The 18515-nt window shown below is 36.4% G+C and overlaps 1 protein-coding gene across 1 annotated transcript in view; it reads left to right on the top strand.

Annotated features, from left to right (window-relative positions):
- Positions 1 to 17645, top strand: part of LOC113111738 (protein shisa-9A) — a 33134-nt gene extending 15489 nt beyond the window's left edge. Inside the window, exons 3-4 of the mRNA XM_026276787.1 lie at positions 13679 to 13804; positions 16371 to 17645. Of these exons, the coding sequence (XP_026132572.1) occupies positions 13679 to 13804; positions 16371 to 16774 (530 nt within the window). The 3' untranslated portion in view covers positions 16775 to 17645. The remainder of the gene's footprint in view (positions 1 to 13678; positions 13805 to 16370) is intronic.
- Positions 17646 to 18515: the final 870 nt, after the last annotated feature.

Raw genomic sequence — 18515 nt, 5'->3', positions numbered from 1 at the left:
TGATCCCAAACTTTTGAACAGCAGTGTACAACAGGAAAACTTACAATTTTGTAAAAAAAAACATAAAAAAAAACAGTATTTTATCTGTGTACCCATTTATTGTAATTTATTTCTCTTCACATGTGTTTTGATCTCATTTTTGGCATCTGTCTCATTTGGATGCTTTTGCCAAGTGACAAATTAATTTGTGCCAAAATACTATGCCATGTTTGATTGGACACACAGCCTTTGACACTAAAGACAACAGATATGTGATGCATTTTGTTTTCCTTTTTAAAAACATATTTATTTTGCTGTCCTCACTCTGCAGGTTGAATTTAGCATTGCTTTCAGAACAGACCTCAGTGTCGAGTTTCAGTCCACTATTGGTTAGGATATCCCCTAAGTTGTTGTGCTTGTTTCCTGTCCTACTTCTTTTTAAATACACCAAAAGGGAATAAAGAATATCAAAAGAAAATGAATGAGAGCATGTGAACATAACATGCAATATCCAGTTTTTGGGTTGAGACTCTCCACTGGTATAACTTATCTCAGCAAACAACGTTAAGCATAAACTATATGTTTTTCCCAACACAAGGTCACATGACATATCCATTTAACATTTTCTTTAATATATGCAATTAACAGATGATTAACAGAAGTTATTTCTGAGATCACAAGTGTGTTTCACTGTAATCCTGCTGTGATGTATGATATTCATATGCTTCTCATCTCTTGAAATCTCATGTTCTCATGCTCTCCATTGGCAAAAGAGCTTCAAACTTTGCTCAAATGGATATTGAGGTTCCATTACCTTTTACATGGATTTTTCACCCTTGGAAGAACAGCATGCCTTGGCATCTATTTTTTTTATTTTTATTATTATTATGTAACGGCATGAGATCCATTGCCTTAGTGCTGTTGTCACCTCTTCTCGTATCCTGGAATGTTCCTTCTGTTTGAAAATAATGCCAAATAAAGAGAGAGCAAGAAAGAGGTCTGGAAGAGGCATAGACAGAGCACTGTGGATTTTGTGAATACGTGATCTCCACAATATATTTGGTAAAAATAAAATGCTCTCGCATAAAATGCTCTCGCATCAGAGGAGCATACTGTATATCTATGTGGCCTGATCAAACTCCTGAGGTAGTTTGAGTGATCAATTTATTATTTATCACAAATGTATCTAACACCTGTTACATCTGCAATCCTATGAGTAAAAATGTAGTGTGGAAATACCACCTGGTTTTTTAAACTTTATGATGACCACCACACACCAAATTCACTATGTATTTTTGTATAAAATATATGTGTGTGTGTGTGTGTGTACATATATATATATATATATATATATATATATATATATATATATATATATATATATATATATATATATATATATATATATATATATATGTATGTTTTAAATATATTTAAATACAAACCATGTGCAAATTCATCAGTCAGCACTACTGATCAGCAGTTTCTCCTTCATTTATTGGAAATACATTTAAAGGATGCCATTTTGATTATCAAATGAGTTTTAAATGAACATAGGGACTGCAGGACTTTAACTTTACTGCATAGTCCCTCACAGGCCCCTGGCCCCGGTTAAAAAAAAAAACAAGGCATTAGTTTAAACCAATGAAAGTCATTTTTAAGAGTAAGATCAGTTAGAAACATCACCTTACAATAACAATAATTGTCTATATTTACTCTTAGTAAATATTTTACCCAAAACCATTGCAAAAAACATAATTTCAAAAACATACATTGCAAATAAAAAGTTAACAGAACTTTATTAATATCTGAGATGTAGTTGTTTATTTCATGTTCAGTTTGTTTTGTATTTCAGAATATTTTCTGCTAAATCCATTCATTATCCATCACATTCAAATTGCCATGTTTTTAGTTTCCCAAACACCTGAGGATAAAAGCAAAGTTTGACTTAATTAACAATAGCCTTATATGACCTCACTGTCCACATCCTCATACCCAAAGCATACCACAAAAGTGCCAAAACATTGGTGTCACAACAAGGGCAATGAGTGACTCACAGACAATGATTCTTGACATCTGGCAATCACTGTGCTTCCCTCTTCCTGCCATGGCTGCATTTTGCTAATGTCAAGAGCAATAGGGAGACATGAAGAGAATTGTCCTCTCCGATTTGCAGAAGATATCACTTGCAAGCTCAGATGCCCATCTGCTGCTTCCATCCCAGAGGGATGTGCAGCTCCCGAAATACCCTTCTGCATCTTTAATGAGAAACTGGAAAGGTATCTTATAGTCACATTGTTGACTTGTTCTCAGTCTATGTGCTTTGTGATAACCTTGACATATTTAACCTCAAAACACCCTGAAGAGTCTGGGGTTTTTCAGACAGATGCAGATGCAGTGGATGGCTACACAAAGAAAAATCGTAGTAAATGTATTAATAGTAATAAATGGGGGTATCAAACAGATGGCATAGGTTTGATTGACAGACAGATGGTAAATCAGATGCAAGCACATTTTTCTCCACCTGCAGAAATCTCAAAATGTTCTATTTTTTGTGGTTTTCACTCTGGTCTAGCAAGGTAAACAAGATACTGGGGCGAAGTCACTGTTGCGTCTCTTTTGTATCACTTACGGTATTTCAGCACAACAGAGTTTAACCAACCATTAAATACTCTGAACTGTTAAATAGTGTTGTGGTGTTAGTATTTAAATTGAAAAACTGTCATTCCATTCAGCAGGAAAAAAAACTAGCGCTTTCTATGTAAATTAAGCACACGTATGCATCTTATTCACAAAATTCTGCACTACATGCCTGATGTTATTAGATCAGCTTTTCCCACAGATGACAGAGTAGGAGATATATGTACATTCATTGAGAATGCTTGAATTCTGATTTACTGAACTGAACAGGATGCAGAATTGCCGTTCAAATTTGAATGTAAGGAAAAGCATTTAAAATGAACTAAAATTCAAATAAACTCAAACAAGTCTAATTCAATGAGACCTTTGAATGCTGACAAAAGCTTGTTTGAAAGTTTTTTAAAAACTGAAAGTTGTTTAAATGTTTGAAAGTTGAAAACATTTAAAAAGCTTCCAGATATAGATAGATAGATAGATAGATAGATAGATAGATAGATAGATAGATAGATAGATAGATAGATAGATAGATAGACAGATAGACAGATAGATAGATAGATAGATAGATAGATAGATAGATAGATAGATAGATAGATAGATTACCAATTTGAGTCTCATTTAACTTTGCTTTTATCACAAAAGGTGGAAGGGCGCTCAAATCCATCCATTGTGCATCTAACAAGGACTGATGGATCTCTCCAATCAAAATGGTGACATTTTGTGAATCAGCAGCTGCAGTGAACATAGGGCACAAATACAACGTGTCTGTTGTCCCATTCAGTTGATGGCTATCCTCTTGATTCAAGTGTTTCCTGGAGAGCGGAGCAATTTGGACTTTTCTCATCAGAAATTGCATAGTAGAAGCTGCCAAACGAAAGCGTAATCATTTTCTTTAATATACACAGGCAATTATAACAGCACTGTCCAGCAGTGTAAAGTCTGGCAGTTTTTATCTGCTGTTTTAGACACACAAGAGGCTGCTGACCCAGATACTTGAAGGAAAACACCCATGCATAACTTAAGGTGCTACATCTAATAAAAGCATTTTTCAGGCCAATAAAGTATTAACTAGGGTGCTGGAACGAGACAGGGTGACATGACTGAGGCAAACACTGTTCTGCATACCCTGTGCATTCTTACAAAAAAGACTTTTTTCAAGGGGATTAAGTTAGCTGAATGATATTTGGGTGGTTCTTTATCTGACTCAGTGGAGCATTTAGACTATCAGTAGTGTTCAGTTGGTGCCTGAATCTTTCTTTACATAATATAGGGAGTTGTTTTTTGAACCTGTAATAGATTACCTTGAGAATATACATCTATACATGGCCTTGAACATACAGTATGTAAAGACAAAATTCAATGATGTTTCACTCATAGCATCTGTCCGAATTTTCCAATTGTCTGTTTGTAATCTAGACAGATGTTTATAAAGGCATATAATCATTTTCTTTAGAGATTATCTTTTCATGGGTTAGGCAAGTTTTTTTTTTTTTTTTTTCAAGTAAGTTGCAAAACTTAAAGGATCTGCACTTTTACATTTAACCCATTGTATTAGCATAGATTGTTTTATCTCATGGCTGAACAATACATCTTGGAGCATTATTCAGAATAACTTAAATTTATAACAGCTAGCATCATTTTCCTCCAAAAGTTTATTTTATGAATTTATAGCTGACAGAGTAAAAAAAAAAAAAAAAAATTCTCTCACATAGGTTAAAATAAGTATTGAACACATCAACATTTTCCTCAGTAAATATGTTTCTAAAGGTGCTGTTGACATGACATTTTCACCAGATGTTGGTAACAACCCAAGTAATCGATAAATATATAGAAAACGAAACAAATTAATTCAGGAATTTAGTTCTGTGTAATTGGAATGACCCAGGGTAAAAGTATTGAACACATGAAGAATGGGAGGTGCAAAAAGGCATGGAAAGACAAGACACCAGCAGAAATCTATCAGTAATTATCAATCCGGCCCCTAGTCAGTGGAAATTAATATTAGCTGCTTTAGTCCCAACTGATGGCCTATAAAAAGGTGTCTCATTACCAACGTGTCACACAAGAAACATTTCATGATGGGTAAAAGCAAAGAGTTCTCTCAAGACCTTCACAACCATATTGTTGCAAAACATACTGATGGCATTGGTTACAAGATTTCTATACTTCTGAATGTTGCAGCGAGCATTGTTGGGGCCATAATCCGGAAGTGGAAAGACCGTAATTTCACCATAAACCAGCCATGACCAGGTGCTCCTTGTAAGATTTCTGACAGAGCAATGAAAAAAATTATCAGATGAGTTTTCTAAGAGGCCAGGAACACTTCAGAACATCTTCAGAAAGACCTGGAATTAGCACGTACAATTGTTTCAAAGAAAAGAATAAGTAATGCACTCAACCGCCGTGGCCTGCATGCATGCTCACCTAGCAAAGACACCATTGCTGAAGAAAAAGCATGTTGAAGCTCGTTTAAAGTTTGTTGCGCCACATTAAGACAATGCTGTGAAATACTGGGAGAATATAGTCTGGTCCGATGAGACCAAAATTTAATTTGGAGCCATAATACACACCCCAAAAACATAATGGTCTAGCCCTGACAAAATTCATATAATGATGAATGGAAAAATGTACAGAGACATTCTTGATAAAACCATCTACCCAAATTGATGAAGATGAAACAAGGGTGGACATTTCAGAAAGACAATGATCCCAAACATACAGCCAAGGAAACTCTCAATTTGTTTCAGGAAAAAAAAAAAAGCATTCAATGCATGGGACTAGTTTCTCCATACAGGAGGCATCGTGAAGCTGTCATTGACAACAAAGGCTTTTGTATGAAGAGAACGAATGTAATAAATTTCAGTAAGCATGTTCAATACTTTTTCCCTGGGTCATTCCACTTTATTACAAAGAAATACATTTCTGAATTTATTTGTTGTGTTCTTTGTATGTATTGATTACTTGAGTTGTCACCGACATCTGGTGAAAGTTTCATGTTAACAACACTTTTAGAAATATATTGCTGTGAAAAATTGCGATGTATTCAATTCTTATTTTACATGCTGTATATTTATAAATTGCTACTGTTTTTTTATTTTTGCGGGCTGATAGGAAAAAATTTTGGGTGCCCGCCTGTTTGTCATTTTTAATTCACACTTTTTCTCATATCAGCTTTGTGGATCTGAAATATATCGTGCCTTATCTTTTGTCAGTTTGAAACGCAACAATACGGTGACATTTGTAGGTTGTTGGTAATGACTCTGTGTGGATTTCTGTGGCATTCTCTCATGAGAGGCAGCATCCTGCATGTCTAATGAGCACTAGTGAACAAATAAACATATGGAGTGGATAATGAGGACATCAGTGTTTATAACACCAAGCAGTCCAATATCACACTCTCTAAAAGTGTTGGGAAATTTATGGATATTTAATAAGGTTAATACTGTATACTGAATCGTCGTCTCTCCCTTTGCGTAAAAACTGATTTCTTTTTATCAGTGTTTACCTTTTTGATCATGATAGTTAGCAGTACGTACACTCCTCCTAAAACCTCAAGTCATGGTCAAGTGGAATCATGTAAATGTATACATTTTTAAAAATCTTTTTTTATTTACTTGCTCAAAATGTAAAAACAGCAATATATATATATATATATATATATATATATATATATTTTTTTTTTTTTTTTTTTTTTTTAACGGTTGATTTAAATTGTGATAACATTTCACATTAATGCTATTTTAATTTATTTTTCATCAAATGCAACAGAGTGTATGTGATTACATTTTATTGACATGTATTGTTAGAATTTTTTATTTAAAAAAATAATTATTAATTTTAATTATTCAAAACATTTGACAATTAAGTGTGCATTAAACAACACATTATCATTCTCCTCTTGTCATGTGTTCTGCAGTGTGGAGAAGCTAGCTGTACACAGAAGGTAAGAGGTCCAGCACTAAAAGCAAAACATTTTTTAAAGAAAGCAAATGTTCTGCCATCTTCAGGCCACCCCATTTAGAGCACAATAGCAGAGCCTTATAGAAGCAAACAGCTTTCATACACTCACTCTGCTTCTCTATCGCTCATCTGCAGCAGTTTCACAGGATTGTGCACTCTTCTCACATTTAAAATGAATTGTGACCTAACCTTCTCTGAGCAGCTTATACTTCTCTTCTACCTCTGCTGCTATCTGTCTGTTTGAATGGGTGTTATTAATAGTGCAAAACATTGCTGGTCAAGTTAATCATGCCCAAAAATAAATGTAATAAATTGAGCCCCTGCCACTTAAACAGAGTATGGTTGTGGTCATAGGTTTAACTTGCAGATTCTGTTAAATGTTAATAATGTTTAGAAAATAATAGGGATCAAAAATTTTGTTTTTTTGTACTGTTGTGCACATAAACTATTTCACATAACAGTTGTTTACATATATACACTAGTCCACAAGACAAAATAATGACTGAATTTATACAAATAAACCAATTCAAAAGTTTAATTCACACACATCTATTGTTAACAAAAGGAGCAGAAATTCACTGATACTCAACAAAGCAACATTATGTATTAAGAGCTGAGGAGAGGACTGAAACATTTTTGAATGATCAGGGCAAATGGTACATAATTTGTCTTCTGGGAAACATCTGTCATATTTAGCTTCTGAAATGCAGTCATACTGAAATACAGTACATTTTAAACTATTTTTACAAAACAAAATTACACACATCCATCCTGTTTAATAGTTTTAATGCACAGCGTTTCCTTCTTGAGCATCAGTAAATGTCTGCATCTGTGAAAAGATCATAAAATCATGCAGTCTCTGCTAGAAGGGGTTTAAATATGCAGAAGATACTGGACAACCAAAGACAGTACAGGATCTGGAAGATTTTCTGAAGAACAGTAGGCAGTTTAACTGCCAAAACAGCCAAAGTACTTCCAGATAACAGATGGGTAACCTTTGAATGGGGTCATCTGAATTCAGTTATATTATCTTGCCTTCGTGGGCTAATGTAAATATCTGTTATTTCGGTAAAATATTTAACATTTTGCAGATTCTACAAGATGTATGTAAGGATTATTTTTGGTCACATTTCATTTTAAGGTCCAATTCTCAAATTTCAAATTTCTAATTGGCTGCTTATTAATAGTTAGTAAGTTGTTATTAGGGATAAAGTATATGATCATGAATAATATGTGCTTTATAACTACTAATAAACAGGCAATATGTTAATTATCGGCATGCTTATAAACAACAAGTTAAAGGGTTAGTTCACCCAAATTCACCCAAATTTAGTCAGAGTGCTTTCTGTCCCTCCACTGAAAATGTATGTGCGGTATACTGTCCATGTCCAGAAAGGTAATAAATCATCTTCAAAGTAGTCCATGAGACATCAGCAGTGTTGGTCATCTTACTTGAAAAAAGTAATTAGTTACAGTTACAAATTACTTCTCCCAAAATGTAATTGAGTTAGTAACTCAGTTACCACATTGTAAAAGTAATAAGTTACTCAGCAGTAACTGTGACGTTATTTTTTATGTTCTATAACGTCCTATAACATCTTTAATATATAAGATGTTTATATTAACTGATTGAAGAATAAAAACACAATAAGTATTTTAAAAAATGTTGTATTTATTTGAACTCAATAGATTGCAGCCTGGCATATGATAGGCATAGAAATAAAAACATATAAAAAATTAATATTGAAAACAACTGTATATTAGGCCTAAAGTTACTGCACAATAAACAGAAGACTATCCAACTCTTATGGTTAGTTCACACCAGACTTGAATAGAGCGTCTGGCCCGAGTGATTTCAATGTTAAGTCAATGCAAAGACACGAAAAGACATCCTCCGAAAATCGGCGAAACACATTTTTAAATAAACCGCATACATGAGTTTAAAACAACTTCATTCTCGCATAAAATATTTTTAAAACTACATTTCATGACACGATAACAGTAATATTTAGAAAATTATCTGATTAAAAATGGTGGTTGAAAATGCTGCATGAACTCAACTAGCAGAAGTCACCCCATGACACGAATTCGTGTCTGTTGTGTTAATTTCACACTCGAATGAAGCGTATGAACTCAAAATGTTCAAGCGTCCAACTACGCGCAGATAGCGAGAGTTATTCGCGCAAGTCGCGTCTGGTTTGAACACAGCATCAAATAGTACAGTTACATGTCATCATGTGTTGATGTTAGGTGGTTCATAAGATTTGAGTTGCTTGAGGCAGACGTGGATAAAGTCTTTTTTCCTGGGCATACCGTGCATGTAAAGCCCCTTTCACACTGCCATTCCGGCAAATACAGGGGTAAAGTGTTCCTGTAATTGTTCCCTGGTCGCTAGATTTGGCACTTTCACACTGCCAGTGATGACCCGGTATATGTGCGTGCTTTCACACACAACCCCTGAAGATCCCGTAACGACACGTGACATCAGCGCGTGACGTGTAATGTACGAGTCGACAACGCTTGGCACGTTATACTTTAACTGAAGCAAGCAAACGATCTCTGCGTCAGCGCGGAAAGTGAGGAACTAACTGATCTCTGCTTTATTACAGTTTGCACATATGTTTTCGTCGCGAATGTTGATCTTCCTTCAAAACAGCCGGTAAAAGAGTCGCGCGATAACGCGCGTCATCACTTCGATACGGAATTAGATCTGGCTTTTGTTCACACAGCACTCGTTCCGGATCGATTACCGCAATGTTACTATGTCCCCGACCCGGGTTCGATTCGGTAATCAATTCCGGGACGTGGTTGCTTTCACACAGAAGGCGACCAGGCAATGTTACGGGAATATTGCGGGTCCGACGTGCAGTGTGAAAGGGGCTTTACAGAAACATTCTCGCCTTTAATTTCCGGTACTTCCAGTTCGAGAACACCATTATCGCTGATGTCGTCTTGTGTTTTGTGGTTGTCAGAGCATGCAGTGAGACAGCGTGAGCAGGGCACCGCCCACCCAGCCAATCAACATCGGATTTGCAACTGTGTCAGGCAGCTGATGTGTAGCCACTAGCCAAAGCATGACACCTCGCGCTTGGGAAAAGTAATTGATTAGATTACTCCATTACTGAAAATTAAACTCCTTTAGTAACGGAATGCTAATACTTAAAATAATACGCTAATACTTAACATTAATACTTAAACGCCGTTACTCCCAACACTGGACATCAGAGGGTCAGTTAGAATTTGTTGAAGCATCGAAAATACATTTTGGTCCAACAATAACAAAAACTACGACTTTATTCAGCATTGTCTTCTCTTCGGGGTCTGTTGTGAGTGCGTTCACTGCAGTGTAGTGATGTCCGGTTCGTGAACGAATCAATCGATTTAACCAGTTCTTCTTGAACCAGTTCACCAAATCGAACTGAATCATTTGAAATGGTCTGTGTCTCCAATAAGCATTAATCCACAAATTATTTAAACTGTTAACTTTTTTAACGTGGCTGACACTCCCTCTGAGTTAAAACAAACCAAACCAATATCCTGGAGTAATTCATTTACTCAAACAGTACACTGACTGAACTGCTTTGAAGAGAGAACTGAAGATGAACACTGAGCCGAGACAGATAACGAACGAAAGATTGACTCGTTCTCGAGTCAAGAACCAGTTGAACAAAGGGGAGTCATCGCCCGCCTTTTTTTTTTTCAACCGGTTTATTGAATCGAACTGTCCGAAAGAACCGGCTCAGTGTTCATCTTCAGTTCTCTCTTCACAGCAGTTCAGTCAGTGTACTGTTTGAGTAGATGAATTACTCCAGGATATTGGTTTATTTTAACTCAGTGGAAGTGTCAGCCACAGTAAAAAAAGTTAACATCTTAAGTCATATGTGGATTAACGCTTATTGGAGACACGAACGGTTTCAAACGATTCAGTTCAATTTGGTGAACTGGTTCAAGAAGAACCGGTTCAAGAAGAACCGGTTAAATCGATTGATTCGTTCACTAACCGGATGTCACTTATTATCTAATCTAATTATTATTTCATAAACACTCTCCAGGGCCAGCACACTTTTCTTATTGTTGTGTCGTGATACACACACATTATTTGTAATCATGCATATGTCTCCACTAGATAAATATAGCAGGCAAGCATGCATAGACTATATTTATTCTTTTAACTCTTTACTTCACTCAAAAACAGTGGCAAACTTCGCTGTCAGCACTTATAAAAATCTGTGATCTCTCTTCAAATTAGCTATAAGCTGTCATTTCACAGAATCTTTTCTTCAGGATGAAACTTCACACCAGCATCCTTCCCTCCAGTCAAAGCAGACCTGGATATATACAGTAGCTGGTAGTGATGTGTCACAGAAAATAAAACAAAATACAAACAAATACTCCCATAAATACTGGCTGACATATTGTCATGTTGTTAAGCAAGATTCATACTCGCAACCTCTCAGACCTCTAGAAGGAAAAGTTCCTCTGAGCTACATGAGCTCATGCTCAGGGCTGAGGCTGAGCGCACTTGGAATTCTAGAATCGCCCCTACAAGGTCTGTATTAGATCCACCTGACAGGGATTATCCACTGTGGGCTGTGATGGGCCGTTTACATGCCTGTATTTAAACCCGCTCCAACACACTGCAGTCCACTAATTGCAAAGTTGGATGTGATCCCAGCAAAACCATCTATCTCCTCAGCAGCAGATAACAATTGCTAATTAATGCGTGTTAATGTTTCCTTGTTTGGCGGGCTAGTCAAGATGGGGTATTTAAAAACACGAGAACAAACACCGAAGGTCCACCGATTGCAAACACTGAGTTTTCTTAGCATGTGGGTGGTGGAAACCATACAAGACACTGGCTGCACCGCAAACAGAGCACAAACGCTTGTGTTGCCATGACGAGAGCGATAGCACAAGGAGAAGATGGTGTAAAGGCAATTTGCAACCAAACACTTGGGAGGAAGTTCTCCCAGTGGAGATGAGTCAGCTTCTTACACAAAACAAAACAAACACTAAGATACCAAGGAAATTGAATAGAACCAGGCATGGGATCACTCCCACTTATCTGCTACTTCTGTCAAATTTTCAAAAGAGTAGGCCGCAAAATCTGTGGTGTACAAATTGAACAGCATGTATGGTTAACAGGAACGTTTTGGCCTAAAATCCAACAAATGTTCTTCAAAATAGAGGTGTTTATGTCTTTTTTATTATTGTATATGTGCTTGTATATGTGCTTCTTCTGGCTTTGTGAAGTTTATTAGTTTTTTTCACCATTAGTTATTAAACTTGAAATACATGGCCTATCACTCGCACTATTATGTGCTCATCTCGCCACTTACAGTTTGCCTGAGGTCAAGGAATAGGTCACTGATCTGAGGACTGGGATGAGGACACTTAGCCCACTTTATAATATCTGACTGCCCTTTGCCTGTTAGAGATTAAATGTTAATAGTAGCAGTCTTTAAGACTTGGGAAAAACACTCACAAAACAAAAACATATACGTGTGTGTTTGTGTGTGTGTGTGTTCACGCGCATATATATATACATATATACATATATATATATATATATATATATATATATATAGAGAGAGAGAGAGAGAGAGAGAGAGATTAAAATGAAATTATAAATAATTTTAAGGGGACAGAATTGGGATGTCTAATTGAAGAATCACAAAAATGTTCAAATGTTTCATGTTTTTCAAAAATGTCGGTTATGCTCAATTTCTTTGGTCCAGTTTTATATGAAGTGGCCTTAACTATTATGTACTTACTTTTAAATTAATAATTTGGTACAATGCACAAATTTTTTACATACATGTTTTTACATTTTACTTATATACGTATAAATACATATAAACCTGCATATAATTACATCTGTAATTATTTTCATATAACCACCAAACCTGTCCCTAGCCTGACCTGTATCCCACCTCAACAGCAGCAAAAGTGTTTTGCAATACAATATGAACTGATGTAAGTACATAGTAGTTAAGGCCACTAAATGTAAATAATTTACAATGCAAATTATTCCTCTGATGTAACATGATCCTTCAGAACTTATTCTAATATGCTGGTCTGCTTTTATTAATATGTTGAAAACTGTGTTTTGCTTAATATTTTTGTGGAAACAATGATAATCTTTTTTTTCAGGATTCTTTGATGAATAGAAAGTTTAAAAGAACATTTATCTAAAATATATTAAAAAAAAAAAAATCATGCTTTATGAATAAAAGTAGGCTATTCATTTTATTAAATATGTATATATATATATATTGAACAGTACATCAGTCAAGACTTTCATGTGAAGTTTGCACAGTACGAGTTGGTGCACTCAAAGAGTTCAGAATCTGTTTCCCCGAGTCATCCAATTTTGAACATTACGTAACTGGAAATAATGATGTACTATTAGCAGATAAATAATATTTTGCCACAAGCTTTGGCAAAACAAAGACAAATAATCTGTTATTATTTGACAAAAACATTAGAGAACCCAAGCATACTAAGCGCTAATGCGTGTACAGTAGTTTCTTCTGGAGCTCTGTTGAGCAGTAATCTGTGCGATGTCTGGTGTTTAATGACTCACTGTACACACTCAGTACAGACGTGTGTCAGCAACCCTGCTGCAGGGCTAAGTGATTAATTAGTCACAACAGGAGCTCTGCGCTGACAGCTCTGCCATGCAGGTTACACCTCTTTGATCGTCATTCACCGCTGACAATTCATCTCTATGAACCACAGGAAGTCAAGGGAGGAAATCAATGGGACTGGTTGTATATACATACCATGGCTTATTCTTTGACTGGCACATCACAGGAGGCAGATTGGACCGGGTTGCGACACTAGCCGCACACACACATCAAACAGCTCGTTATCGGATCCGTTCAGTCTGATTCTTTTTTCGTCTGCCTGCAACCTACTGTATGTAAAGAAAGTTTTAGAGCCTTTAGGTGTCTGTTTGTCTTTTGTTATCACTGGCAAGCGAATCCCAAGTGAGTTCAGTAAGCAGGAAGCAAGACATATTATTAGAGATGACAAAAAAAATGCTGTAAATTAAGACAAAATGATGCAACCCTTTAACAATATTTCATTTTGTTTGCAGAAGGCGGCCAGATAAACAACATGATGCAAACGCACCCTTATCCAGCCCTCAGCCAGCTGTCCCATGTCTATGAGCAACAGCAATCGGCAAAAGCGTTCAACAAATACGCCTCACTGAAGGCTGTGGGTAAGGATGTACACTCAAAAGGATAATTTTAGCATGTCAGTGTTATACTCTCATGTGGATCTTACCTGTACAAAACTCGTGAATTATTCCTCTTATTTAACATAGCATTTACCGCAGAATATTTTACAAATAATTGACGAATCCCAGAATGAGAGGCTTTGAGAGCTGTTTTATCACTGGATTTGTATTCAAGGTGTATACAATTGACCTGTATTCATACTGTATATTTAACTGTTATCTTAAAATGTCATTTTTAACAGCCATTGCTCCAGTCTCCAGTCAGTGTCACATGATCCTTCAGAAATCATTCTAATATGATATGATCTTTTTTTTTTTTTTTTTTTTGGTGGAAATGCAAGGTTTAAAAGAACAGAACGTTTTTGAAATATAAATATTTTGGAACAATAAATGTCTTTACTGCCATTACACACATAATACATACATTTATTTATTTATTTCAAATTATGGCAGGATTGGCATTCCTTATTATTGAGCAATTTAATGTGTAAAAATAAAATAAAACTCACTGACTCTAAACTTAATGAATGTAGAGTATATACAGGCCAGCGAAAATCAAACCAATACTTTTGCATGAAAACATTTATTTTATTTTTGCATTGAAATCTTTACAACCCACTTGAATTAAACATGATTATTTCATTAGATAGCAATAGCTCTAGACATAGAAAAAAAAAGACAAAAAAAAAAAAGAAACTCAGAAAAACTCATTCAAAACCAAAAGAAAATACAATCTAAACTTTTCTAAAGACAGTCAGTTCCCCTCATAGATACATTCATATAAACCTCCACCCCCAACTGTATTGCGCTTCGTTTAAACTCTCAACCGACTCGATTTGTCACGTATATGTATGGATTTTCATCTGTCTCAGGGTGCATCATTACATCCCTATTTACACTGTGAAGTAACTTCAAGCTTCCTTCCTGCCCCTACCAAATGTTCTAATTTCACCTCATCATGGATGTCATATACCATATGAGATCATCGAACTAAGAAATACTCACCCTCTGGCGTCGTAGTTATTTTTTCTTATTTAATTGCCTCCTCCATGAAAAATTCTCAAAGGTACAGAACTGTTAGAGCTGACAAGTCCCAATTCTGCAAATCAATACTTTTCTCTTAGTCCCCAAACACATCTCTAAGGTCACAGCATTGGATTTCCACCTGATATAGAGAAGTGGAGCGTCTAATAAAGGCCTGCACCAGAATATCCTCCCACCAAAACCCTTTGAGATCCTGATGGCACTTACTCTGTGCGTGGAGTTGCGAGCCGATAGATGTTTGAACTCTGTCTGGGGGCACTAGTTACAAAACCACGATTCATCTTGATTATGGCTCTTGGGGATGTGCACAGTTGAGCACTGTAATTGATTCACCCGTCTGTTGTGATGATCCGTGTATCTGATATAGTGAGAGGCGCAACGGTGGAAAAATGTCCACTGTGCATGACGTCTTCGTCTTCTCCCACAGGGGCAGACGAGCGATAAATAAGATTTACTATCACACCGAAGACCAAACACATTTTAAGTGTGAAAAGTTTATCTTCAAGGTCGTCAAAGCGGCCGACCATCAAAAGCAGACTGGGCAAGTCACACTAGGATGTCTGGTACACTAAGAGTAATGACTCCTTTACAAACATGAATCACCTGGTAAAAGGATGCATCTCTTAAAGGAACGTGACAGGCCTAACTGACCACAGATTGAAAACCTTAACTGCTTGTGTGCTAAACTCGTGCATTCAGTTGCTAATGTTTCTGAAGGAAAGGTGGGTCATTGACCTTACTAGTGCACTGTGTACCAGCTGTTTTTTATTGTGAATAATTCATCCATGCATATGTTTTATCATTATTATTTTTTTTACATTTAAATTTACATTTAGTGATTTAGCAGATGCTTTTATCCAAAGCGACTTACTAATGAGGACAATATAAGCAATCAAACCAACATAAGAGCAACAATGTGTAAGTGCTGTGACTAATGCAGTACACACACCAAGTTTTTTTTTATATATAATAAATAAATAAACATTTGATAGAATAGAAAAAGAAAAGAGAATGCTAGTGTGTTTATTTATATATACATAATAAATATACATAGACACACATATATTATACAAATCAAATACAAAAACTTTTACTTTGGATGTGATTAATCTTTGGCAGCACTATTAATAATATATAATAAAGAATTATGATATAACTCTTCTATCTGTCATTATCATAATTGCCATGACTTCATTGACATCACAATAGCTTTTGTTTTACTAATTTTTTTTTCCAGCCAAAAATAGCCATTATAGTTGGCAGATAGTGTCCACCTTGCATCAAAACAGTCCTGTTTATTTATTTGTATTTTTATTTAGGAATAATAGCATTTATATTACTTCTTCCTCAATACCTCCCAGTGACTGCTTATTTTTGCTGCATAATTTCAATTAATGCATTTTTGGTCTGCAAAGAGTATAAATTAACCTCTTTTAATTGAAAGCAAATTTATTTCTCATGATATCTCATCTACCCTCACTCTTTCTCTCTATCTTGCTATCAGCGGCCAAAGCCAACGGTGATTTCCTCAACAAGCAACACCGCCACTTGGTCGAGTTGGCGGCAAAGGGAAGCCTGCCACTTCATCCAGTCAGAATGGAGCACGTGGAGCCCACAGCTTCTTACGTCACAGAGGTCCCGTGCCTCAAGCAAAATGGACAGAAGCCCAGGAGCATTAAACCCAATGTGGCCCATCCTGCAATGGCCTACAGCTCCAATACCATTGCAAACCCTGGTATGTTGAGGAGCTGGGAGGCTGCAGAGACTGCGGGCCGACGCAAAACCTACGGCCCTAGGAGGATGTGCACGGTGGAGCAGGTTAATGAGCTACACACTGCCCGCAGTCATCATTACCTTCCCACGCAACCCTACTTTGTAACCAACAGTAAGACAGAGGTGACTGTGTAAGAGGCTGAACACGCTTCGAAGCAAGCGGCAGAGAGCCAAAAGTGATTATCGCCATGAAAGGACTCTCCTCACTCTGCCCCTAGTGGATTGGAGGCACAACAGGGGTGAGCATGTCATGTCAGCTGACAGTCAGGCCAGGAATACTTGGAACCGTTCACCACTATTTATATCCACTGTAACAATGATGTGTTTGTGTTCAGTCAATGAAAAGGGAAAAGGAAACTGATGTAAGAATGTCACACGAAAAGTTTAAGATCAATAGCAATAAGATCTAATAAACGTGTACGAAAGAGACGGCTATGGAGAGATGAGACATTACAGAAATTAAACAAACTGCATTATTGATCCCAGATATTAAAGGGCTGGCGTGGAGTATGAAACATAGGGTGATGCTCTTATTTGAAATAATATACAGAATTTTTTTCTGATGCTATATATTGATTTGATGAGGACACTTGATGAGGAAAGTCTGTGCCTTTCATTTTGTCATTATAAAGCACCTCGGTCAAGCAACAAAACAACTGATGCTTAAAATATGGAGTATTAGCAGCCGTGGTCACATGTACTGAAATATTTCATGCGAAGGTAGCATTGCCATGCCATGAGCAACACTGTTAAAGAACATGGAAGCTTGGGCACAACTTGTGTCTTTGGAAATATATGTTTGGTCTCTTTTTGCGTACATTCGGCATTACTTTTTTACGTGTACTCTCAAATGCATATGAGCATGTTGAAATATTTGTCAAAATGTCATCAGTAGGTGTATCTGCTGCCACATGTACTGTAAGGTTTTTTGCACTTTTACAAATGTGTTGTGCGGAAGGTACATTTTCTTTCTTTCTTTCTTTCTTTAACCCCCCCCCCCCCCCCCAACCGAAACAGATGTGACTTATGATGAAAAAAGACCATAAAGTAGGCTATATTTATACCATTGCCAGTATATGTATGCAAATTATACAGTACATTGTGCCAAGAAGTAGCTGGTTGAAGTTGTTGTGTTAAGCATTATTTATTTACATATGTTTTTTAGTTTTTTTAGGTATTTGAGAGAAAATGTTTCTGTTGCAACATCATTATCTAATGGAGTGGTAGTTCTGGAGATGAAGATGTACTATAAACTGGAATAAAATGAGCTTTTTCTTTCCTCATTCTCTTCATCTTTATTTTCCCCCTTCCACTGCTGTCTTTGATGTTGAATTGTGAAATTTTTGTAAACAGGTTAATTCAGCAATGCGTAAACCTGGAAATAACAACCCAAAGAACTTGACCCGCTCTTGCACTTCTGTCTGATTGCAGAAGGTTCAATGCTTGTTCGTGCATCATGAAATCTAATAGCACCTTTGCTAATTTATTCATTGTAGTTTTATTTTTTTATTCTTTCCTCTTATGCATTAGAGCTGAAATAAAGAGAAGCATGTGAATAAATGAAATACAGAGTATAACTATACACTGAAAAGCATTTAAACATCCCATAATACACTCTCTCTTGCCAAATTCTGAGATCCATCAAAAGCTGTTGTGGTGCTTTGTTAGAAATAGCCAGGGAACAGGCAGGCAAGTCTTTCATCTGGTGCAATTCCGAGGAAGTCCCAGATGAGGAGCAGGGAAGGAAAGGCCTCTGATTGATTTGATTCAGGCACTTTGAGCAAGAATAAGTCAGTTAATCCAATCCTCAGCTGCATGCATTCACCTCTGAACAGGTGCCTGGAAACAGCCTGCGATTGAATGAGCCTGTTTCTGT

The sequence above is a fragment of the Carassius auratus genome, chromosome 12, assembly GCF_003368295.1.
Source record: "Carassius auratus strain Wakin chromosome 12, ASM336829v1, whole genome shotgun sequence".
In the NCBI taxonomy this organism is placed as follows: Eukaryota; Metazoa; Chordata; class Actinopteri; order Cypriniformes; family Cyprinidae; genus Carassius; species Carassius auratus.
This window is presented reverse-complemented; position numbering and strand designations above follow the sequence as displayed.